General features: G+C 36.5%; 1 protein-coding gene across 1 annotated transcript in view; it reads left to right on the top strand.

Annotated features, from left to right (window-relative positions):
* VWDE (von Willebrand factor D and EGF domains) overlaps nucleotides 1-27,305 on the top strand; it is a 194,995-nt gene that overhangs the window by 63,517 nt on the left and 104,173 nt on the right. Inside the window, exons 13-16 of the mRNA XM_070934354.1 lie at nucleotides 3,147-3,283; nucleotides 10,379-10,540; nucleotides 18,261-18,365; nucleotides 24,199-24,313. Of these exons, the coding sequence (XP_070790455.1) occupies nucleotides 3,147-3,283; nucleotides 10,379-10,540; nucleotides 18,261-18,365; nucleotides 24,199-24,313 (519 nt within the window). The remainder of the gene's footprint in view (nucleotides 1-3,146; nucleotides 3,284-10,378; nucleotides 10,541-18,260; nucleotides 18,366-24,198; nucleotides 24,314-27,305) is intronic.

The following is a 27,305-nucleotide window of genomic DNA, read 5'->3' on the forward strand; positions in this document are numbered from 1 at the left end:
TTAAGTAAATGGAAAAGATTGTGCATTAAAGTTAACTTTCAAATGAATAGGGGTATTTTAAAAAGTCATATGAATCTAGCTGCTCTTGTGAAGATTTGTTCTATATGGAAAAATCTGTTTTAGAATCTCTGTTTTACTAAAACCACTAGTTTAATAACTACTGGCAACATTCAGTATTTTGAAAAATCACTAAACTTCCCTGAAGATATTTAGCTGTTTTTTAAGGCTATCTGATCCAACAGTAAGAAAGGAAGTGCTGTCCATTTTCAATAGCTGAATTGATTTCAGCATTAATTTTAATATTTTTCCTAATCAAATATATATTCAAGTATTCATGCCTCATGTTTCATAGTTATCTATGAGCAATTTGTGATAAAGATATTTTCACCCGAATCATAAAAAATATTCTTTTGTCAAATATCTTGGTCAATATTTATATTCATGAACTAGATTTATACAGGTAAAATCATACTCTCATTATCTGAAATATTTGTGCAGTGACTTTTTTCAGTTTGTTTTAGTGACTTTTTAAAAGTCTATTTATCTTGGTATCACACAAAGAACATCATTTTATGGCCTTTTCTTCATCGTGATGTTTACAAATATTGCTTCATTAGATACAAGTGACTGAGACGGGCAAGGGATACAGGTTGCTTTCTATTCCAGTAGCTGTTGGGATTCTTCCAATAATCCTTTTTATGCTATTGGCTAGTAATTCTCGTTGTTCCGCCCATCCCCACCCCTGCTCTCCTTTAGATACTTCTTGATGCTTTGGCTCAAATCACTGTGTAGTATGATTTTGTGTGCTTGCAACAGCCAAATTGTTATGTAATCATAAAATTCCTCTGTGAGGGCAATGGGCAATTTCAGACTTTGATAAAGAAATAAATAAAAAGGCAAAATAACTCCAAAGGTAGCAGCAAATTACAGGTTGATTTTATAGTCTGGGAAAGGAAATTTGGGCATTCACCCATGCTTGCTTCCAATTTCAATTTCCCTGCTTCTTAGAAAAGGAAAGGAAGAAGAATCACAGTTAGTTCAAAGCAATGTTATTGTAGTAATTTGAATGCTATATGATAGAATAAATAATGTTCAGGAACAAAGAAATTCATGATCAGTTAAATATCTCATTCATTAGTAACTGTTTGAGTACAACAAACTGTTAGATTCAATAGACTATTTCATACCCTAATTCAGTACTTGCAGACCCATATTTATTGTTATTATTCAATAAATTCCAATGAAACAAATTATACTCCATAAATGATTCCATCTCACATTTTAACCCATCCTCACACAATTGGAAGTTTGCATCAGATCTTCTGAATTCGTAATCATAGATCACACTAATGATAAATGTGGGAGTTTTTTTCCTACTTATGTAGGAATAAGTATAGTACATACTTTATAGTACATACTTTTATGTACTATAAAAGTATAACAGCTGCTTTAATAATTACTTAGCTGGTTGCAGGTATCTGTTCCAAAGTCTGGAACTGTTTATACACTATATAAAACTAAAGTCATCTGCTTGTATAGCCAATATTGTCTATACCATTTTATAAGCAGCAGATTCCCAAGATATTAGAAAAAGAGCTTGCCTTGCTCTTTAAGATAATTCTTGTGGCAGAAGTTAGAATCTTTTCCATAGAAAGTACTTGAGATGATTTTCAGAGCAGGTGGTATAGAAATACAGTTTAAGAGCTGTACAATTCTTGTAGGAAAAAAAAATCAAGGTGTTACCTATGTTTTATGTTGTCAGAATAATATAATGTTGCATACTGAGTAGAATGGTGTTTCTTTTGCTAATGTTAATATCTGTGGTAATTTGCAAGTAAGTCCATAAAGTTAAAATTGATAGTTCATGGAGTAACTTTCAAGGAATATTTCCAGAAATAGAAATATAGTCTAGTGTTCCAGGCACATTATTCCACATTTATATACTTATGGAATCACCGTATTGGCAAGACCATTGAATAGACCAAATATAAAAAAGTGTTTTCATTAGTCCCTAATCAGCCTTGAACAAGATAATCTTATGAATTTAACAACACACACTGTAATGAGAAACACTTTTCTGAGCAGATGGCTTCGGTTGCTACATAAAATGTAAAAACAATGCCAGTTCATGTTTTCAATGTCTGTTTTTCATATTGCTTTTTCTCAGAAATTGCTATGTAAGATTGACACTTAATTTTTTGACACAGGAAGGCAAAAGCTAGTATTTTACACAATAAAGGCTCACGAGTAAAGTTTGTACATAAAAGGGTTTTTTTTTAATAAAATAAAAGCTTACATGTACTGTATTTGTACATATATATTAACTCTAGATAGAATCACTCTCTTAAAGGAACTGATCTGCAACTAGACGATCCTGAGGCATTCATGGCTTTTGCTAAACAACAGATGGAAGTGGTGGCCAGAAGAGTCTTTAGCCAGCTGACATTGGTGTGCTAGTTGCAAATATACTTGGATTAGGATATTCTTGGCAACAGTGACTCAAGCACATATCATCACATGACTAAAATTCTGTGACACACCCTACTTGGAACTGCCTTGGAAAATGATTTGGAAGCTTCAATTGCTACAAAATTCAATGGATAGGTTACTAATAGGTAGAATTTTAATGTTGTCCTATCCTTTGATCATTGGAATGGTTATCAATAAGCTTCTGGGTCCATTTCAAAATCCTGGTTGAAATTGAAAGCTATAATACCTTAGAAGCTTTCTTCTCTGGATGAAATCTATCTGGTTCATTTTCTCATGTGAAGAGGACATGAGGATTGCTGGGATGCAAGGCAAAGGATTGCTGGGAATCCTTTGCCTTGCATGACTACTAAAATGTGTGGGCTCCAAAACAGTTCTTCTCTGGAACAGTCTCCATGGTTTGGAATACTTTCCCTTCATGGTTTATCCTTCCTTTTATCTTTCTTCAAGTTAGCTATAACAATTATTTTTGAGCAGCCATTCATGTTTTAGATCGTTAGTGTTTTGGACATCATAGTATTGTTCTGTTTATTTTTCACTTGATTTGAATTGTGACCCACCAGAAATCTGATCAAATGGTGCAGTAAAAACAAATTACAGTAAGTAACTAAATACAAATAAATAATTAGTTGATTATCACACCTTTATTTCCATATCAGAACATTCTGTGGAGATTACCAGTCTACTCAATGAAGGCTTCTGTGATGTAAGATTTTCCAACTGTAGCAACATCCAAGTATATGGAGTTGGCTTTAATGATTCTCCAGATCTTCACTGTGAAGTCACCAGACTGACTGTAAGTAGTTTAATACGAGACCACGAAAAGAATGAAATATTCATCAGAAAGCTTCTTACATTCAATAAACTCTCTGAGAAGGAGAGTCATGATTGACAAAACATTCAGTTTCAAGAAAGTTTAGCTAGGTAATTGAATAGTTATCAAATAGAAAAGATATCCCCCCCCCAAGTAAATACTTTTGAATGGCAGATGTAGGAATGTAGAGTCTTTTTATTTTGTCTAGGAAGAAGGTCGACAGTGAATATGTGCAAGCACAGTTGATTACAGGCATTAACATATAATATATGTCTCTGAAGATTAGCTGGTGGTTATCAATTATTTGGGAGATGCTGATAAATTTAATCTTTTTTTTTGGGGGGGGGGAATTCTTAGTCAGGACTTTCCTTTCTTTCCAGTTACTTATTCCCTTCTCATCTCTATTCAGATTGATTTCCTTTTTCTCTTTCTCTTCCCTTTCCAAGTGAATTGTATTTTCTTTCTTCTCTGTATGTATGTATGTACGTTGATATATATTCAGATGGAGAATCAGATTTTGATAAATGGAATACCTTATAATCAGTCAATTCAGTTTTACTTACAATTCATTCATATATCATATATTCATTCATATATGATATATTTTGATCCTGCTTTGATTGTTGGGACTGAGAATCTATATCCAAGGTAGGTTTTGGCAGCCTTAGATTGATTAAATATGAAAACTAAGCAATACATACAATTTTTTCAAAGTTTATAATTTTTTTAGCTATGTTTCTTCGGGTGCTGGGGCTAGGAATAATCTTAAATGCAGAGTTATTTTATTTGGGATAAATACATCTATAACATGTTTTTGAAAGTAAAGTCACATATTAGACAGCAAGAGAGCCAGTTTGGTCTAAAGATTAAGGCACAAGGCTAGAAACCAGAAGACTATGAATTCTAGGCCTGCCTTAGGAACAAAAGCTAAGTGACCTTGAGCCAGTCATTCTCCCTTAGCCCAATGCAGGTCACTGGTGGTTGTGGGGAAAATAGGAGGAAGAAGTATTGGATACGTTCACTACCTTGAATTATTTATAAAAATAATAAAGGTGAGATAAAAATAAATGGGCTTTCTTCCCAGTCCTATTTCCAAACACTGTACAAAATAAAAAAAAAAATACATGCATTTTATGAATTGGAATAATGGAAGTAAAGCAGAACAACATCTAAATGGCTCATTTTTATATGTAATGGCCCACGTTACTCTCGTTAACAGCATGTTGATTAGACAAATCTGAGTAATCTCAAATGGTGCTCAAATGCTATTTTAGTGCATGTAATTTCTCTGGGTTCTTTTTTAAAGTCCTGTAAATCACCATTGCTATCATATGCATGTTAAAATATTTTATACAATTCCAATATTTTTTTCTATTTAAGTTACACATAATTGCTACATATTTTAATGTACTCTATGTATTTATTCTATATATTTCCTTTAGTATGTTAAATAAAATGTTTTCCATAAAATTCAACATACATGCTTATTTTTATTATTTTTTTCTAAATATATTATTTTTATAAACTTTTTCTAGTTGGCAAAACTTGGCAGCAAACTCCATTAATTACTGCTGATGTGCAATGGTAGAATTTACTCTAGTGGATTATGGTAATTACAGCTAAAAGAAATCTATGATGGATTTCTTTTACATTCCTTGTTCTGCTGATTGGTTTATCTTCCTGCATAGATTTGTCTAGAGATTGGCTAAAATTATGGGTTCTAAAAGTAAAAAAAAAACATCTTTCTGACACACACATTTTATACAGTTGGTGTCAGAGCACTTCAGAGATTAGTTTATAAGTAAATCAAAACCATGCAGCATCTTCCATTTTTCTGTGGGCTTTTATCCCACTTCTACTATAGTTCACTGAAGCTTGAAATCACATTATTATTACTTCTCAATTTTGTGCATCTGGAATCTACACGCATGACTGTATTTCCAAAGACACTTGAATTTTAAGTGTCACAGCTAACTAACCAAGTTTCTTGATACACAGCTGTAGTCTTCATCTGAATTGAAGGATTATTAATGTTATTATACATCACATCAGATAATACAAAGTTTTCTAACACTTTGCATTATCTGAGTAAAAAGAAATCTATGGCTAAGAAGTGTATGAATGGGAGAGCTTTTCAGTCATACGATTTCAAAACTATAAAAATTTTGTCATGAACTTTCTCAGTGAAACTAGAAGGATCCAGAATATTCCACAAAGCATCAATGGAAACTAGTGTGTATCCTCCTGAATTAAACAGGCCTTGGTAGTACAGTGGTCTAAGGCACCCTGTTATTAAGCTGGTTATTAAGACCAGCTGCCTGTAATTACTGCAGGTTCGAATCTCGCCAAGGCTCAAGGTTGACTCAGCCTTCCATCCTTTCTAAGGTAGGTAAATTGAGGACCCAGTTGTGGGGGCAATAAACTGACTTTGTTTAAATATACAAAAGGATGAAGGCTATTGCTGAGCACATTGTAAGCCACCCTGAGTCTCCGGAGAAGGGCGGCATATAAATCAAATTAAAACAAAACAAAACAAAACTATAAAATATTTATCTGGCACACAGAAAGTTCTAAATATCATTGCCCTTATTCATGCATTTCACATTGGGCATGGTTGGATTCCCATGTATTGAAAGGTCTGAACACTTAGAGTTACATTAATGTAACACCAGCAACTTTTTCGGAGACAATGCTAGAGTGTACAGCAGTCTTTCAAATACTATAAAATGGAATCAAGCCATAAGGGTTTAGTAACAAAAGTATTCTCAAAACATTTTATTAAATATGGGGAAAAAATAAGACATTTTCAGTAGTTGTTATCCAGCATATCTGCCAGTTCTCAAACCATGGTTAGAGGGAAAACCTGGAAGAACAATCTTTCCTTTAAGAATGAGAGCTCTGGTTTGTTTGTTTTTTTCTAAAATATATATTCTAGTTGAAATTTTTATGTTATATTTTTAGTTGCTGAGGAACAGGTTGCTAAACATTCTGAAAGTATTACTGAGTAAATGCTATAATAAAAGAGAAGACAGAGGGTTCCTTCAGTACAGTTTACCAAACTAAAAACTATCCCAGCTGATTCCGACAGCTGTTTCCAACACCTTTCAACGCATTATGTATAAAGTTAGTGTAGCAGTCTTCCCATTTGTCTGGCAATTTAGCTGGGACACAGCCAGTATTATAATGATAGGGCTGTGCAGAAATCTGGATTCAAAAAGCAAACCATAATTTGGGGGTCGGGATAGGGTGAGCGTCTATATAGCATCTGTTAGGAACACATGGGTCTTCTCCTAGGCATACATGGCTGTTCAGTATTGTAGCACAATCCTGGGAAAAGACAATTCTGACAGGTGTTATGCATTTGCACAAATACATGCTGAATATTTTGCCCTTCCCAAATATATTGCTTTCTTCACAGTCTTAATAAATAGATATAGGCTATGTTGATGGTATTTTTTTAAAAAATCTTTTTAAACTACCAATATTTTAAAAAAGAATATTGGTCATCCAACGTGGCTGCTAGCATGGATGCAAGAAAATGCCTTGCTGAGTATAATTTTCTTCATCTGTTGCAATACAAAAAAAGAGTAATTGCTTCTATTTCAGCAATTATCAAAGTGTTTTAATCTGTAGCAATATAATTTTAGGCATTTTTGGATGAGCCAAATTATTTGGATTCTTTTTCGGTGATAATTCCAAGTGGGTAATGGGATTCAGATTGCTTGAGTTACCTTACTGCACTGACCAATACCTACAGTCCGTCGAAATTTCCATTATCCAGCAGGCAGCGCCTGTACAATTAGGGATGATATCTTACTGGACTACCTAGGCAGTGTTAGGTCATGAAAACATTGTAAAAGAGACTTTCATCTTTTCAGTCAGATGGTGTTCAGTTGGCGGTACTGTGAACAGAGGAGAAAATATTGTTTGATTGCATGCCCTTTGGTCAGTGGTAGACCAATTGCAGATGCAAGGTTTTTATAGCCAACCCACTTTTTTCAGCATAGGAGGAAGCTAAGGGTGTTCACTTGTTCCTTTAATTTTCCTGCATAGAAGACACACTGATTTATCAGATCCTTGAAAAAAAATATGAGAGCAATACTTTTTTCCCCTTCTGCTCCAAAGTGATGTTGGGGAACTTGCCACAAATAGAGCCTAGGGCAACATTCCCAGGAGCATAAGAGGGTATAATTCTATTCTACTCAGGGTTGAATAGGACAATTTAACCCTAATTGGTGATCAGAAATATCTTTACACTATTACATGTAATAGACCAGGGCAGGGGTGAAATGCTCCCGGTTCAGACCAGATCGCCCGATCCGGTAGCGATGGCGGCGGGTGGTTCAGAAAACTGGTAGCAAAAATCCCTGCACCTCCCCCCCCCATGCCCAGCTGAGCTGCAGGATCATCAGAGGCTTTTTCTTTTTTCTTTTTTCTTTTATTTTTTCTACAACCTCTTCCGACAAAAAAATGCTTTTAAAAGTAAAAAAAAGCCTCTCTGCTGATCAGGCAACTCAGCTGGAATCGTCAGAGGCTTTTCAAAGCATTTTTTTCTGCAACCTCTTGGGCGAAGAGGTGGTAAAAAAAATGCTTTGAAAAGTCTCTGACGATTCCAGCTGAGTTGCCTGATCGGCAGAGGCTTTTCAAAGCATTAGAAAAAATGCTTTGAAAAGTTAAAAAAAAAAGTTGGCCATGCCCACCCAATCACATTACCCCCCCCACCAAGCCACGCCCACAGAACCAGTAGTAACAAATTTTATATTTCACCCCTGGGCCAGGGGTGTCAAACTCTATATCATTGAGGGCCGCATCAGGGTTGGGGTGCCTGTGGTGGGCCGAGAGATCTCTTGAGCTCCATTTTCACTGGCAGAGGCACTGCGGGCATGTCCTGGCCATGTCTTACTTAGACTTATATTGCATACTAGCTGGATCCCCGTGCTTTGCTACAAACTATGTGATCAGGCTTGATAAATTGACACTTACAGCTTGAATCCTCCCCTATCCTATCCCCTTCTGTCCCTTAGCCTTGCCCCACAGAAATGTCTCCTATCCTTTCCCCTTCTCTCCCTCAGGCTTTCTAGCCCTTTCTCTCCATGAGGCTTGCCCCACAGAAGCCTGTCCTATGCTATCCCATTCTCTCCAGAGTTATTTTCAAGTTGGGAGGGGGAGTAGAACATCTAACTAATTAGCATCAGAGCATGTTAATAATAATATAAGAAATACTAGTGATTTGGTGGTCATTTTGAAAAATCCTTTCTTAATGAGCACCTAGAAGCCAAGAGGAACATACATGGCAAATTTCAAGTTTGTAGGCTTTACAGTTCTAGCGATTTCATGATTAATGTGTGAGTGGTTTTCGCTTTTATATATATAGATAGAGCTCTAGATCACTGACTAGTTTGAAATGAGGCAACTCAGATATCAGTCAGTACATTGTGTCAAAATAACTTTATATGAAAATGTGGAAAGATGTGCAATTCTTGTTTTCAGGGTCAAAGTTGAAATCATGATTTTTTAATTATTTATTTATTTATTTTTTAACAGCTTCTCCGCTTAGCTCTGCTCTCTCCAGGATATCATGTTGATGTAGTTGTGTCCCTCAAATACAGGGAAAGAATTTATTCTATGTGTTCTCAGATTATGGAATTGCCTCCATCTATAATCGTGTGTGCATTGTTTTAATTTAATGCTTTGTGTTCTGTATTGAACTGTTCAAGCGTCAAGTCTTAATGTACTTATATAGTTACACTGCTTCACTTTTATTTCATTAGTTGTTTTACATGCCTTCAGAGACTTTTGCAGAAAGGTTATTTTAAAAAGAAGATTTTGGTAACTAACCATATAATGTTAAATAACCTTTTGGATTTTTACATAAATGTGAAAATATATTCCAGAGCTATTCATGCAAGAACTTTGGGGAACAGCTTGTCCCTGTTTAGCTCTACTCATGCCTTAGGAATGATGTTTTTTGCTAATTACCATTCCAGAGTATGAATCAATTTCTGAACTGTATATGTACCCTATAAACATGTTTGTTTCTTATCACTGGATTGAAGGAGAATTCAGGGGGTCAAGCTAACCCACATATGTCTTCCCAGGGAAAAAAAAGATATTAGCTCAGCTATATAGTGTCAGATTTCCCAAACTAAACCAACAGCTCAGCTCTAAAACATTTAGAAGGCCAAATAATAAGGATGAGAAAAGATACTAGGAGACAAACATAGACTCTAAGCAGGGACAGTTCGCCAAACCCTATAAGGGTAACTCCTCAGAATAAAACTATGTTCAGAGAATATGAGCCAGGGTGGCGCAGTGATTAGGGTGCAATACTGCAGGCTACTTCTGCTAACTGCTGGCTGCCTGAAATTTGGCAGTTTGAATCACACCAGGCTCAAGGTTGACTCAGCCTTCTGAGGTGGGTAAAATGAAGACCCAGATTGTTGGGGGCAATAGGCTGACTCTGTAAACCACTTAGAGAGGGCTGTAAAGTGCTGTAAAGCAGTATATAAGTCTAAGTGCTATTGCTATAGGGCTTCTTTGTTCTTTCAAAACCTTAATTGTTTGTGTAGTCCTATCCCATTACTTCATAATTATTACACCATAATTGCTTCACTGACCTCACAAATATAATGTGCAGTGTGTGTGTGTGTGTGTGTGTGTGCCTATCAAGTCATTGTTGACACCCAGTGACTGCCTGAACTAGTCCCTGTAGTTTTCTTGCCAAGATTTCAGAAGAGATTTGCTGTTGTCTCTTTCCTAGAGCACAGAAAGAATGACTGGCCCAATCTGCCTTTGTGCCTAAGACAAAAGTAGAATTCACAGTGTCTCACTTTCTAGCTATTACAGCAAACTGGCTTTATATAATGATAACCCAATCAAATATCTCTCTATAATGAATTATATGTATACTTTATTCTGCAGAAATCTAAAAGGGACTGCTCCAACACTGTCCATAAACCTATTGATACTTTAATAAAAATGTGTCCTAGTCTCTGGTTCAAACATCATTTGAAATATTTATATATATATATAGATGTGCAATAATTAATTCACATCTTATTGCTCTGTTTCCTGTAGTATCACAATGGTGAATGGATAGCCAGAGAACACGAAATCACAAAAGCAACTTTTTTGAACCTGACAGTGGTTGAATGCTCAATCCCCCTGCTGAACTTCACAGGAACAGAAAATCTTCATTTCAAGATTGATATTGAACCATATGCAAGATGGCAAGTGAAAGTAGGAATTGCTTGTGGTACTAGTAAATATTTTTTTAATTTTTTTTTATACTTTGGAATGACATTGAAGTTAGCCTTTCCTGCTAATCCCCATACAAGAAAGGCAGAAACCAAAGATTTTTAGTATTGACTAATATTAAGTAAAGAAACAAAGGAACACCAGAAATTATAGCATTGCATTAATTTTATTCTTAAGGTGCCAAATACAGTTAGTATTATTAGTAATCATTCTCAGTTGGCATAATAGATGAATCAATTGCTGATCAACTGCATTTTATTTCTAGAGTCACAGGTTGAAATCTTGATTGAGCCACAGTTGCTGAATTGTTTAAGCTTCTGTTGTGTATCTGGCAATTCTCCTATGCTCCAAATTTAATGCAAGACAGCAGTCCTCGGTGTCCATAGGACTTACTGGGAAGTCCTGCCATGATTCAGTGACTGAATTAAGTCAGTCAGGGGTTGCCCACATGACACTCACAGCAGTAGTGGGTTTTACTTACCTTCGCTACCAGTTCAGAACTGTGAGTGTACGTGGCGCTTCTGCGCATGCGCAGAGCGTCCATGATGAAATCCGGGCAGGTGGGTGGCGCCTCCTGCTGCCACCACTACCAGTTCACCCACCACTGGCTCACCGGCACCATACTACCCACAATAATCTCAGGTGCAATTCGTAATTTGATGATCAAAGCATTTCTTTAACAGGAGTTCATTTTAGAATTACATTTTTTTATTCCCTAACCTCATAGAAAATCATGTGATAATACCTGGAAAAGTTAATGATTTCTGGTATAGATTTAGGCTAACCATATGGGGGGGCTTGCATACATAGATACGTGTGTATGTGATGGTGATATATTAAACTTTGCTGATAATAAGCTTGTACCTACATACCACACAGATAATTGGGTCACAAGAAATGACTGTCAAGTGGCAAGACAATGTTTAAAGGTAGAGTGGAAGTGCTAGATTTGTTTGTTTCAATACTGAGTCTTGTAAAACTCATCTAAATAAAACTTATCTAAATAAGAGGTAATCTAAATATGTCCGTTCAGAAAAGTGCCACTGAACTCAAAGGGACTCATTATGTGTTTAGATAAAAATAAAATAGCTTTTGATGTAATTATAGAAGTATATTTCAAAGCTGCATTTCAATTTTCTCTCAGAGAAAGAAGAGTGAAATGCTTTAAGAACTAGAACGAGATAGAAAGTTTCACACAGTAATTACAGTGTATGCAGACTGAAATATTCTTATATTTCTATTTTTGTTAGTATTTCATTTTAGCATCAACATTCAGACAATTACAACGCTGTTAGATAGGCTCCAAACCTGCGTGGTTGTGTTGTATCAATATGTATTGTTATCTAAAGAAATATCTACTTAGTATTTCTTATTTATTTTAGCTCCAACATTGTGAAAACCCTTACTGTACTTTAAAAATCCTATTTCTGCCTTCATTTATAACTTTCCATCTCTATTAATAAGTTGATGAGTACAGGACCCAAGACTGACCTATCTACCAGATATCTCACTTTAGTTTGTTGAAGATCCATGAATGCATCTACGTAGGTGTTATGCCATCTACCCTGCATTGAACTAGTTTGCTGATGAGAATGTCATGGGTTATTTTTTCCAGCTGTTTTACTGAATCAATACATCTATTTTTTCTTAAAAAATAAAACACTTAAGAAAACCTGATTCTGGACAAATCCTTGCTGATCTCTGGTAATCATGGCATTCATTCCAGGAGCATGTAGATAATGTCTTCATGAACTGTTCTCACATTTCACACATTTTAATATCAGACTAATTGATGGTTCTGTGCATTGTCCCCATTTCCCTTTTGGAAAACAAGGACAGTGTTTGTCTTCTTTCACCTAGCATTTCTGCAATTCTCCCATATTTTTCAAAAATAATATGTAAAAGTTCACTAGACCTTCAGCAATTTCCTTCTATACATTTGGATGCAATTCACCTGAACATAAAACATTTGATCCTATTTAAAATATAAATCCCATGACCGTGTGTCTATCAATCTCAAATTCAGTTCTTTCATTCTGCTTTTCACAAATGTCTGGCAAACAACAGTCTCACTGGAAATTATTTAGACAAAAAAAATAATAATAATTGAGCAGCTTTTTGTTTTTACCTATTCTGACAATTTCGCTGAGCAATTGGCATGTTAGGTAAGCCCCCTTTGCGTGGGTGTGTTTTTCTCATATATTGCAATTTCAATTTATCTTGATCCTTAGCTTTCCTAGTGCCCTCTCTACAATTCTAGGTTATTTATCGGTGTTTTCCTTGACCAGCTTTCTCTGTTTTCACCTCCTTTGTTTTGTATCATTTTAAAAGCTTCACTCAGTTTTGTATACTATTCTCCCCTGCATTTGCAATAGCACTTTTTAAAGCAAGTCCCATCCATTTGAGCAGCTTTCCCATTTGTTTCTCCTGCAAAAATGCAGGTCTACCCATTGTTTCTTAGTCTCATCTACCCCCATGCTGTTAGGAGGATGTATGAGAATATTAGTGAAAGGTTATGCACATTATCTTGAATTATAGGAAAGGAAATAGATAAACATTTATGCACACACACACAGTGTGTATACACAAATAATAATATATTAATAATAATATAATATATACAAAAGAGTATATATTACACATCAACAAATAAAAACAGTTAAGATGTGTATTTATTATTGTAGGCTGTTAGCTTTCAAAGCTATACCAATCCATTTCGGGATAATAGACCAACCTTGTTATAAAATAAAACAAAATTAAAAAAGCAAAGAAAAGAAATGAGAGTTATTTGAATATCTTACTGCAAAGCGGCTCCTGATATTCTACCCATTATTTATGTTCATTGGTTTGATCATTAGAGCTGCACTGAGAAAATAATAGTCTTGAGAGTGTTGGTTAAAGAAAGACATTGAGGAAAAAATTGCATTAAGAACGATCAGTCTGCTTTTGCCTGCAAAACAGTTGAATGTTAAGCTAATATTCATTTCATTCCAAAGTTTGATTTGCTTGGGATTACAACCTATTCTCCATGTTAGATATTTGCAATACTTTCATCACTTTTATACTGACATTACCTTGGACTTTGACTTCTGTATTAGAGACTGACTCTTATCAAGGGCAGAATATAGGGTCTAATTCCAAGTAGCCTCTAGCCAGGATTTACATTTGCTACATATAACCCCATTGTGTTCTAAGAGCACATGGAAATGCAATGCAATGCAAACTGAATGTATTTTAGTTTATTTGAGTTGCAATTGTAGAACTAGATGGACTTGCTGGGAGTTTTAATCCTTCTACCTTCTGCCAGCTCTAATTAAACATCTTGCCTCTTAGCCTATTGATCAGGGGAAAGGAAAGGAAATTATGTGGTGACAGTCTGAAGCAAACAGACATTTTTCATACTGTAAGCCTATTTTTCTGACAATATGCTACTGAAGTGCAACTTATCTTGTCTGGCAACAATCACCTGGGATAGACTGAGACAATGCAGAACACTCTAAAGTTTTATTTAGAAACAACCAATTTCATTGCACATAGAAACTGGCCACAGTATAATACTATAGATAAATCTAAGAGTAAAATGTATCATGGTTAACTGTGTTATATCATAGCACAGTTAAAAGGATTACATAAAACATTTGTAACATCTCCTCCTACTGCTCATTAGTCTTCTGCTAAAGTCAAAAGAGAGAAACCAGGGGTGAAATGCTCCCAGTTCGGACCGGATTGCCCGATCTGGTAGCGATGGTGGTGGGTGGTTTGGAGAACCAGTAGCAGAAATCCCTGCCCCCCCACCATACCCAAAAGCAAAAAAAAAATGCTTTTAAAAGAAAACAAAAGCCTCTGATGATCAGACAACTCAGCTGGAATCGTCAGAGACTTTTAAAAGCATTTTTTTTACAACCTCTTCGGCCGAAGAGGTTGTAGAAAAAATGCTTTTAAAAGTTAAAAAAAGAGTTGCTCACACCCACCCAGTCATATTACCCCCACCAAGCCATGCCCACAGAACTGGTAGTAACAAATTTTATATTTCACCACTGAGAGAAACTTACATTACTTCCCGCAGTATGGGCAAGATGTTTATTGACATGAACAGAATTGTCCAACCTTTGACTCTTTCATCATAGACAAAACCATCCTAACAAAATGTATCAAAACCAGGATAATTTTGGAGGAATATTTGTGAGTTAACACAAATAAATTCTAGGAAACCTAGAGGAAATGTTTGCTTCAACCAACACGTATTCAGCAAAGGCAACTTCATGTTCCAATTAGTAGGTCACAGTGAGATCTAGCAAAATGAGTGAGTTCATGACAATAATCCGTACCCTGTGACACACATGGAAAGGTTATATCACATCTGTTTTATCAGTTGTGTTTGTCGCACAGCACAAACTACATACAGCAGAGAAACGTAAAGTCATACAGCTATTTCTGGCAGATTTAATTCAAACGAAAACAAACAAAAAGTTTGAGCTATTCACTGGCTGAGCAGAAATGATAGTTAGAAAATAAATTGGGTGGTTATTCATAGATATCTATGTGTCCTGTGAAAAACAGGTTCCAGAAAGTTCATTTTCTACTTTAAATGGTGCTGGCAAAAGTAGCTTTGTAACTAGTCCATAAACTTGCAGCAGCCATGGTGTCCCGATGATGGTTGCAGCGTTCCATGGTCATGTGATCACAATATACAAGGTTCACAGTTGGCTTATGACAAACAGTGTCAATGGAAACACCAGCAATAAGTTACAAGTCACAGTCATGTTGTATCATGCTCAATGACCAGGGTGGAACTAATGTTCTAAATTCAGCACAGTCACATGATGTTTCATTTAACAATTGTATCACTTAGTGATGGAGTTGCCAGTTATGGAAGTTAATCTATTTGTACTAAGTTAATTTACAGTCTCACTTAGTGAAATAAGTGTTTATTTTTCCACTTATTCTCTGTTTTACTCTGGATCTTAGAATAAATGTTGCTTTCTATATTCAAGTTAATAGCAATGGCACTTAGACTTATATACCGTTTTACAGTGCTTTTACAGCCCTCTCTAAGCCGTTTACAGAGTCAGCTTATTGCCTCCAACAATCTGGGTCCTCATTTTATCGACCTCGGAAAGATGGAAAGCTGAGTCAACCTTGAGCCTGGTGAGATTTGAGCTGCCAAATTGCAGGCAACCAGCAGTCAGCAGAAGTAGCCTGCAGTGCTGCACTGCTCTACCACGGCTAATATTCTGAATTCAGAGCTCAATTTATTACTCTAATTTTACAAGTGTCCAAGAAAAATATAACCTCCTGAAATATATATGTGAAACATATAACACAAATAGTGTGATATCTATTTTAAATATAAATATGAACATTTAGAACAACATTTTAAGCAGAACAGTTTTTTTAAAAAAATGCAGTGCATATCCTCTTTGAATAGTTTGAAATGCGGAGAAAGCTAAAAACACATATTCATATTCAAAACTTACTTCAATGATGGAAAGTATTAACAGCAGCTCCATTTCAGCACCCTTTTCAAACAATGAAATAAAAAGTACATTTAATAGCTTTCTCAATCTTTAGCAGGGGTGAAATCCAGCAGGTTCCGGCAGATTCTGGAGAACCGGTAGCAGAAATTTTAAGCAGTTTGGAAAACCGGTAGCGGAAATTTTGAGTAGTTTGGAGAACCAGCAAATAGCACCTTTGGCTGGCCCCAGAGTGGGGTGGGAATGGAGATTTTGCAATATCCTTCCCCCAGGAGTGGGGGGGGAATGGGGATTTTGCAGTATCCTTCCCCTGGAGTGGGGTGGGAATGGAGATTTTGCAATATCCTTCCCCCAGGAGTGGGGAGGGAATGGAGATTTTGCAGTATCCTTTCCCTGGAGTGAGGTGGGAATGGAGATTTTGCAGTATCCTTCCCCTGCCACACCCACCAAGCCACGCCCACAGAACCGGTAGTAAAAAAATTTGGATTTCACCACTGATCTTTAGATATAACATTTGTATTGTGCACATTTTTCTTTGTGTAGAATGTCAATTTATAAGTATCATGAGCACAAACTAAATGGAACTTCATATTTACTATTCAGTATTTAGTCTTCTAATAAACAGGTACTGTGATCATTATTTTTCAGAGAAAAATAAAATGCAAATTAAGTAAAATACATTATCTTCCATAAAACACTCAGGCCGCATGAAATTCACATAGAGTGGCAAAAGTATATTTGAAATTTGAAAATACTGGCGTATCTCCTTTTGGAAAGATGGTGTGCACATTCAGAACAATATTCTATATTACAAGTGAAAACTTAATCCTCTGTATCTATTTTACAATTGATGTAGTAATAGAATATGAAATGTATTGCCTTTGAATGTAAAATATGTTATGCAATTCTACCTTTCATGTCGAAATCTGAATTTGGTATCCCCATCTGTTTTCACAAAAGGCAAACAAGTAAAGCCTACCTAATAAGGTTCATTGCTTATAATAGTAATATCATTACTAGCAATAGCACTTAGACATATATACAGCTTCATAGTGCTTTACAGCCCTTTCTAAGCAGTTTACAGAATAAGCATATTGCCTTCAACAATCTGGGTCCTAATTTTATTGACCTCAGAAGAATGGAAGGCAACTTTGAGCTGCTCAGAACTGAACTCCTGGAGTGAGCAGTGAGTTAGCCCCGCAGTGCTGCATTCTAACCACTGCACCACCATGGCTGCTATCATTACATTATTTGAACAAAGTAGCAAATGATGACATGAGGTGAGATGGGGGGGGAAATGTAAGGGGGAAAGAGGCAGAAGTGTGGAGGTGGACTTAAAAGAGAGATCAGCCTTGAATCTCAAAGTAGTCACAAGTGAGCTAAGATCAACTCCTCTTGAATTCATTTGATACTTATCTAACTCCTAGCAGGTACAAACTGTTAGTTGAGAATATTCCTGTGCACAGACATGAGGAGCAATAAATCAATTTAATTGGACATTCACTTGTGGACCTGATCTTTCGTGCCTTAACAAAGAATTTATCAATGCATATGGTTAAATATTTTGGAACAAATACAACTTAGAAAATTACTTAACTTATTATGGTTTGAGTCCTGTGCCAAGTACAGAGTGAACATTTTTTTCTTGTATCTACCACTCTGTCTCCAGTTAAATGTATTCTTCCTCTACCTATAGGAAATACATGTAAGAGAAGCTTCTTTTACAGAGTGTTTGTTCAAGATGTGACATTTTATGAATGAATTAGTACCTCAGGAATAGAAATTTATCTTGGGTGGAATAGAGGACACAATCTACCCAACAGGATTGTCTTGCTTTGAAGCAATCTCAATGAAATGCTGTTGACATCCATAAAATTTCTCTTGAGTAAATGTTTTATGGACTGCAGTCAGTTTGGAGCAGGATTTATTGTTCAAAATTGTGTCTATCTGAATAAAAAAAAAATTACGGAAACAGATTTAACAAAGCACACAATTATCAGAAACCCCAGATTTGATCTGAGCAAAAAGATATTTTGGTAATAAATGAACGTCTTTTCAGTGTGCAGCATCCAGTGATTTATTAGCTTGCTGGAAAGTAACTCACAAGTGGTTTAATTTATCTTCTTGGGAGACATTTAGTTCAGGGGTGTATTTAGAATGTTCAGACAATGTCTACGTGGAACTGGATCACACAAAATGATATATTTTTGTATTTATTTTTTTTTTAGATTTCTAATGATGGATTCCAGTACAGCAATTCAAAAGTTCTGACCTTGTATGATGGACTCTGCCAGGATTGCAAATTCCATCAAAATGGGCTTTGCAAATTAAAGGTAATTTCAAAACACTTAGAGGTGTAGCAGTGAACATCCATCTTCTTCTTAACCCTCCAGCTTCCTAAAGTGAGTGATGTGACTAGACAAGTCTCAGGGAACCAAATTTGTTTACTGATCAGCTGTATATGTACATGTATTGCTTCTATAGCTATTTCCTTTGAGTATACTGTACATGCAAGTTTGGCTAAATCTGTTTTGTCACAGAACTGTCCTACATTGACTTTTCTGTATTAAAAAGTCTACCATAGTTTAATTTGAAACCAAGTATAGAATGTAGTGTTAACATTACATGTCTTTCTTTAGACTTGCTAAATTCAGTTGTTTAGCTACTATAGTCCAACCAGAAGTTTAGTCAACACAGAATTTGCTGTTGGACTAATTTACTTTAAGGCAGGAATCCTTTAGTTTCAAACAAAGCAATGGCTGCATTTACCAATCGTTTTATGATTGGTAGATCATAATTGCCATATCAATCAAAAATGTTTTGAGGCCAGATACATTCATGAAAAAAAAAAAGAAGAAATTGCTGAAACTATTTCAACTACTCCCTTTTTAACATTTAAATGGCCAGGTCAGGTGAGGCAGGATCTGGCAGGTACCCAAAAAGTATTATGTAGGTTAAGCCAGGGACTGATTTGGCACCCTTACTTACTACACTGGGAAGACAGATTTAGATCATTTCTTATGTGTATTGTCTGTGTCTGCTTTATGTACTTCATAATATATTCTCAGTGGTCATGGAAGCTGCCCAGTCAGATTATAGGGGAGATGGGTGGCATAAAAATGTATGTATGTATGTATGTATGTATGTATGTATGTATGTATGTATGTATGTATCCGGTTTCCCTGAAAATAAGACCTATCCTGAAAATAAGCCCTAGCATAGTTTTTATGAATGTGTCTAATATAAGCCCTACCCCCCAAAATAATCCCTGCTTGAGAGCCTGCACAGCCAGCCTCCTGCCCCACTGTGAGCAAGCAGAAGAAGTGGAACTCCTGTACATGGGGGAAAAAAATAAGATACCCCCTGAAAATAAGCCCTAATGCCTATTTTGGGACCCAAAAGAAAATAAGACCCAGTCTTATTTTTGGGGAAACACAGGGGTGTGTGTGTGTGTGTGTGTGTGTGTGTGTGTGTGTGTGTGCATGTATGTGTATAATGGAAAGTCTCTTGGATTAATTAGAACCTTGGAGCAAATAATGATCCTTTAAGACACGGGTGACAAACTCGCGGTGTCACGTTGCTGTCATGTGACGTTTCACAATGTTTTTCCCCTTTGCAGAGCTGCAGTGGGGGTGGCCTGCATGTGACATATCCAGCCCATGGGCTGCCAGTTTGACACCCCTGAAAGAAATAACAACTTAGAAAGACAGCTGTAAAGAATCAAAAGGAATATTTCTCAATTAGAAGCAGGTCATATTGTCTGAACTAACAAATTGTCCATAACAATTGTTAAACTTAAGATCTCAGACTACTGAAGAATTACAGTCCTCTCTGCCCATCCCAACCCCTAGTTTATTTAAATGAGTCTCGGCAGGCTGGATTCCCCCCCACCTTGTGTTAGATCAGAACTCCTAATACCCCAGGCTACCTAGGAATGATAAGAGTTGCAATCCCATATATTTGGAGACACTTAAGTCATTCTTCACAACCATGTTTTTTATCCTAGCAGAAGTAATTATTTTCTACTGCTGTAAACTGCTAGAAGTCATTTAGGATGGGTGATATAGAATGCCTTGCAAGCAAATAAATAGGTGCCTGAATGCTGTCAAAATTTACAAGATTGTTTTTCTTTTATCAAGGACTTTGAGAATAGAGAAAGATATCAATACTATGGCTTTTATGTTTCAAACCCACCCACCCCAATTTAGAGGAATTACTTGATTAATACTACATTTTGTAATTAATATATAATTAAGTACTATGTTATAGCCAAATAAAATTAAATTGATGAAAATCATGAGAATGTTGTATATTTTTATGAAAATTTCAACTTTTTTTTTCTTTTAACTATCTAATTTGGAGAAAAAAATAAAGATGGCCCGAGAAATCACATCGACCCCACCGCCACTACCTACCTCTGATTTATTGGATGGGGTCCATTTGTACTGTCCATGACAAAGACACAAAACCAAAAAATTATTATATTTATATATATATATATATATATATATATATATATATATATATATATATATATATGTTTATGTAAGTTTTCACGGGTATGTATGTGTGTATAGTTAATATTTCGGGTTTCTTCCCGTGTAATTGTGGATATATCCCTAAAAGGGTAGAAGCGACGTTTCGGCAGAATCCCATCTGCCATCATCAGGCTTATGCCAGTAGTCATTTTGCACTAACTGACGTTGGAATTTCAAATCTGGTGTTGGTATTCTGGGATGGCTCCACCTTTTCATTCTGATTGGTTGGGAGTCCCAGTATGTGTTTATTGGTTTGGCTTCGGGTGTATGGTCGGTTTTTCTCCACTAGGTGGCAGGGCTTCATCTTTGTGGCTGGTTTGAATATGATTTGGTTGGGATTTTTTTGTGCAATGTTTGGTCCATCTTCCACATATGGTGTCAAGATTCGTCTATCTATGAGAGCAGGTTTCCAAATAGTAGGCAGACGTGAAGTGTCATCCCGTTTATTCATGCAATATGGTCTTCTTTCCATTTCTATTGCTTCTCTGATTATCCTGCCATTGAGATGTTCTATTTTTGCAACTGTTTTTGTTTTATTAAAATTAATGTTGTGTCCTGTTGTATTTATATGTTGAACTAATGATGATGTGTGTTCTTGCTTTTGTATTGAGTTTTTGTGTTCCTCGATGCGCACACTCATTCTTCTGTTGGTCTGTCCAATGTATGTTGATGGGCAGGAAGCACATGGGATTTCATATATGCCTTGATCTTCTAATTCTATTTTGTCTTTGGGGTTTCTCAGAATGGACGATATCTTTCTATCTGTGCAAAATATGGTTTTGATGTTATGTTTTTGTAGTACTTTGCTAATTTTATCTGTTGTACCCCTTATATAGGGCAAGATGGCTTTCCCATTGTTTTGTTCCTCTTGTTTTTTATTCTGTCTTGGTGTTGTATGTTTGATCATATTGATGACTTTATTTCTACAGAACCCATTTGATGTCAGTACATTAGTTAGTGTATATAATTCAGTTTGTAAATGTGCTTCATCAGCCAGACGTTTAGTTCTTGTGGTTAATGTTTTGGCAACAGAGTTTATTTGTGCTGGATGGTGGTGTGATTTGGCGTTGAGATAGCGGTTCGTATGTGTCTTCTTTTGATAGATGGTATGTCCTAAGGTGCCATCAGATTTTTTATAAATTAATACATCGAGGAAAGGTAACTGGTTTTCTGATTCTATCTCCATGGTGAATTTTATTTTGGGATGGAGGCTGTTCAAATGTACTAAGAAGTTTTCCAATTTATCTCTTCCATGTGGCCAGATCACAAAGGTGTCATCAACGTATCTGAGCCATAATTTTGGTTTGTTAACAGTTTTTTCTAAGGCATTGGATTCGAATTCTTCCATGAAAAGATTAGCGATGACTGGTGATAATGGTGATCCCATTGGTGCACCTTCTACTTGTTTATATCTCTGTCCTCTGTGTATGAAATATGTGTTGGATAAACAATGTTCTGTTAAGTTTGTGATATGTTTTGGTAGTTGATATTTGTTTTTAATTGATGACAAGGCTTCTTTGACAGGTATTTGTGTGAATAGTGATACAACATCAAAGCTTACAAGAAGGTCACTTTCTTTTATGTGTTGCTTTTTTATTATTTGTATGAAATGGTATGAGTTCTGTACATATGAAGCAGCAGATTCTGCATAAGGTTGAAGATGTTTTGCTAAATATCTGGCTAGATTTTGTAAAGGTGAGCCTATGGAACTTACTATGGGTCTGAGAGGTATTCCATCTTTGTGTATTTTTGGGAGGCCATACAGTTTTGGGCATTTTGATGATTTTTCTCTGGGGATAATTTTTTGTTGGATTTCTTTACTTATAGTACTTGATTTTATCTTTATCTTCGTGGTTTTTTCTAGATATGTTGTTGGGTCTGTGTTTATGGGTTTATATGTGGCATCTTGAAGTAAGTCAGACAGTTTCTTTTCATAGTCCACTGTGTTCATTACTACTGTTGCATTGCCTTTATCTGCTGGTAATATCATTATGCTATTATCATTTTTTAAAACTTGCAGTGCTTTTTGTTCTTCTTTTGATAAGTTGCTTTTAGGTGGTTTACTAGTACATAGAATGTTGGTGACGTCATGTCTGACTTTATCAGCATCATCAGCACTGAGTTTCTTTAGGCTGGTTTCAACTTCGCATATGATGGTTTCTATTGGAATTTTATTGGGTGCCACTGCAAAATTAAAGCCCTTTGCTAAGACATTTGTTTCTGCTGTTGTTAATTTTCTATCGGAAGCATTGTATACTACTTGTTTTAAATGATGTTGTGTTGTGGTTGGAGGTTTTTTATGTTCTAATTTCTTAAGTTTCTTTGAATGTCTGTAAGTTTTATGAGTGGTTTCTATTTCAGATCTCCAGGTGGCAAGCTGTTTTATTTTGTCCCATAATATGGGGTGAATAATATTGCTTATCTTTAAGTATGAAGCTAATAGATCCTTGTTTACTTGATCTAACAGGAATCTTTTGCTATGGATTTCATTTCTAAGTAATGCCATTTCAGTTCTTTTAAGAATACGTTGGATAGATGTTGTGTGGGTATGGAACTTCAATTTAAAGCAAGATGGTATTATATTTTGATCACGACATTGACATAAAAATGTTAAATCACACAGTATTCGAGATCTTTTTATCTCTAACTTCTCATAAGTTCTGGTAAGTTTATACATCTCCTCCCCGTAGAGGTTTGATATTTGTTTATGTAAGTTTTCACGGGTATGTATGTGTGTATAGTTAATATTTCGGGTTTCTTCCCGTGTAATTGTGGATATATCCCTAAAAGGGTAGAAGCGACGTTTCGGCAGAATCCCATCTGCCATCATCAGGCTTATGCCAGTAGTCATTTTGCACTAACTGACGTTGGAATTTCAAATCTGGTGTTGGTATTCTGGGATGGCTCCACCTTTTCATTCTGATTGGTTGGGAGTCCCAGTATGTGTTTATTGGTTTGGCTTCGGGTGTATGGTCGGTTTTTCTCCACTAGGTGGCAGGGCTTCATCTTTGTGGCTGGTTTGAATATGATTTGGTTGGGATTTTTTTGTGCAATGTTTGGTCCATCTTCCACATATGGTGTCAAGATTCGTCTATCTATGAGAGCAGGTTTCCAAATAGTAGGCAGACGTGAAGTGTCATCCCGTTTATTCATGCAATATGGTCTTCTTTCCATTTCTATTGCTTCTCTGATTATCCTGCCATTGAGATGTTCTATTTTTGCAAAATGAGCCATCCCAGAATACCAACACCAGATTTGAAATTCCAACGTCAGTTAGTGCAAAATGACTACTGGCATAAGCCTGATGATGGCAGATGGGATTCTGCCGAAACGTCGCTTCTACCCTTTTAGGGATATATCCACAATTACACGGGAAGAAACCCGAAATATTAACTATACACACACACACACACACACACACACACACACACATATATATATATATATATATATATATATATATATATATATATATATATATATATATATATATATATATATGTCATATATATTCAAGGAGAAAATGAAGATTCATTTAGATTTCTCCTTTGGGAATGGACTGAATTGACTATTGTCCCAGGACTATTTCAAGTGACTAACAGGTCATTTTTGTTTTTCTTCCTGACAGGAAAATACATGCAAAATAGATGGCTTGTGCTATGCCAAGGGTGATCCCAGTCTCACCAGCTCCTGTCTTTTTTGTGAGCCATCAATTTCCAAATTTACTTGGTCTATCAATGAAAGTAAGTCCTTTGGGCTTTATAAAACCAGATGTTATTTATGATACAAAAATGCATTTAAGTGGTTGAGTGTATTCTTGGCTTGGAGAAGTAGATAGTATATATTTCTAATATTTATTCATGCTAAAAAAAATATTATTTTTTTTGAGAAAGCCATCCTGATTTCTGCAAAGCCAAGCAATTTAGACCTTTGTCATTATATAGAGGTTTTGATTTTCTAATATGACTATTATGTGACTCTATTCTGGTAATCACTCTTTTGCCAAAGAGGCAAAATGCATTCCAGGCTTCAGATCTCTTCTCAAAAAGTGTTGGGCTTTAGTGACAAACAGGGCTATTTCTAGTATATCCACAGTTTAGCAGCAGTCCTCCTCGATCTCCTGGAACATATCATGGGGCTGGGGCAGGGGTGGGCTTCAAAAATTTTAGCAAGGAGTTCTCTGCTCAGTTGCTGGGTGGGCATGGCCATGGTGGGTGTGGCCTAGTCAGCCTCCTGGACCACGGCGGGGAGGGCGTTTTTGCCCTCTCCGTGCTCCAGAGTCTTTCCTCGAGCTTCTGGGAGGGCAAAAACGGTCTCCCCAGGCTCCAGAGACCATCTGGAGTTCTTCCCGAACTTCCAGTAGGCCCGTTTTTCACCCTCCCTGAGCCTCCATGCACGCCCTGCACTTACCTGCATCCAAAATGGGCCGTGTGGTGACTCCTGGAAAAGTGGGGTGAGGTGGGTGGGGCCAGCCAGGAGTGGGATTTGGGGGTTCTCCGAACTGCACAGAATCTTAGCTAGAGGTTCTCCCGAACCCTGCGAACCCCCCAGCCCAGGTCTTTAACATTGAAGTATTTTGGCTGTTATGTACTGATGTGGCTATGTACTGAGCTCTGGTGGCTCAGCAGACTAATTAACATCCACTTACATCTGCTGCCTGCAATTACTGCAAGTTCAAATCTCACCAGGCTCAAGGTTGACTCAGCCTTCCATCCTTTCTAAGGTAGGTAAAATGAAGACCCAGATTATGGGGGCAATAAGATGACTTTGTATAAATATACAAAAGTATGAAGGCTATTGCTTAACGCATTGTAAGCCGCCCTGAGTCTCCGGAGAAGGGCGGCATATAAATCATTTTTTTTAAAAAAATGGAGGCAGATAGCCTTAAACATCACAGCCTACCTAGCAACTGTGGGCCTGTTCTTGGATTCCTTTCTCCTCTTTTCTCTTACTGTTGATTGGATTGATTGGGTAAAAGTGTTAAAAGCTATTTGTTGGGGTAGATGCAGCTGGTGCTTGTTTATTGACTGTTGACTATTACAATGGTGATATAAAGGTTTCCATTTATAGCCTTTGCAGGTTTATAAAGCAAAGGAAAGCTGAAGATAATAAGCACAGTTATGGTTTCACTTAGCAACTGCTTTGCTTAAGGGCCAAGTCCCAATTTTGGATGCTAAATGAGGATTGCCTGTATAGAAAATTAGGAGACTGGTAACATGGAAGCCTCTAATTGGTTTGTGATAGATAGTAAGAGGAATGATTAGAGAGCTGGAGACCCACGAAGTTGCAGTGCCAGATTGCAAATGGAAATTTCTCAAGATTGGTGAGTGTACTTAATCCATCAGTCTATGCCTTGCTGATACAGGAAGCAAGAACTACACAGAGTTTAGTAAAATGTAGAGTATTTAATGCAGTCTTAGTTCTGTGCAGTTCTTGCTCCCTTGATCTTTAAAGCTAGTCTAGTGATTAATACAGAATTTTGGAAACTACATGAGGAATGTCCAAGCCTCATTTATAGTGAATTAAATAAGACAACCACTTTGAATGATTCAGAATGCTGCTTCTCAGGTTTCTTGCCACCTTTGCTGTGTTGCCAGTAGATTAATCTTTTCTATACTGTTTATATCTACTCCCCTGTTTCTTTCCAAGCCTCCCACAATCATTCTGAAGAGTGTCAGGAGCTCAGTTTTGATAGGCCAAGAGAGATGTAGTCTTCTAAGAGTCTATGAAGAGACTGGGAAAGGAATGGAAGGCAGCAGGCAAGTCAGCAGACAGCCTATCTCATAAGCAGCAAATTAGCCTGAGGGTAAGGATGAGTGAGACATGTGGGACAATCTGTTTCAAAGTATTCAAACAGAGTCTACCTTATAAAACTAGCTATAAATGAGAAAGTCTGAAAAATTCCTATTTTATATTCCAAGACTCTGAATTTATTCTGAACATTAAATTTTACCTTTCTGAAGTCTGCAGTTTTTGGTACCTCATTTTTGCAGCTTGACTAAGGTGACCAGATGTCCCGCTTTTGGCGGGACAGTCCCGATTTTTAGCAATTTGTCCCGCGTCCCGCGGCGTTTTAAAAAAGTCCTGATTTTTCATTCTGCCTCCTGAGTCCCGGCTGCCTCCTGAGTCCCAGCTGATGGCTAGAGGGAAAAAAAACTGTTTAAACTCTTGCCGCGGGGCTTCAAAGGGCCACCCTACAGTTGATCAGTATTAAAAGAAAACAAATGAGTAGACTGATGCCTGCAAAAATAGAAAAAACAGCCCCTTACAGCTTCCGCATAGGTTAATTAGCACAAGTTGATTAGCTCGGCTTTCCCGCTCTCAGCTGATTTGCTCTCAGCTGTTTTGTGCAGAGCTCTGTTCTGTTGCTAGCTGCAAAGAGTTCCTGGAGCAGATTTTTTTCCCCCTAGCTATGCTGAAAAGTGAAAGCAAAAGTAAAGCAGCGTGACAAAATGAGACAGAGAGAGAATTCTTTTTCTTTTTCTTTTTCCTCACCAAAAAAGGTAGATGCAAAACTGCAAACAATGGGAAATTTAGGGCAAAAGAGGAGAGTTCAAGATTTTAAAACACAAAAGAAAAAAAGCTCTATTTAACTAGGGAATTGTAATAATTGAGATACTATTAATTGTATATTGTGTTGAAAGCAGAAATGGTTAAGTTGTGGTTTGGAGGAATATATGGGGAAATGGTTTATTGGTTTATTGTTATTGATAAATATAATTAATTGATTTGTAA

Source organism: Pituophis catenifer, unplaced genomic scaffold (assembly GCF_029215685.1).
Source record: "Pituophis catenifer annectens isolate HBS135680 unplaced genomic scaffold, rPitCat1.0.hap2 SCAF_1, whole genome shotgun sequence".
Taxonomy (NCBI): Eukaryota; Metazoa; Chordata; class Lepidosauria; order Squamata; family Colubridae; genus Pituophis; species Pituophis catenifer.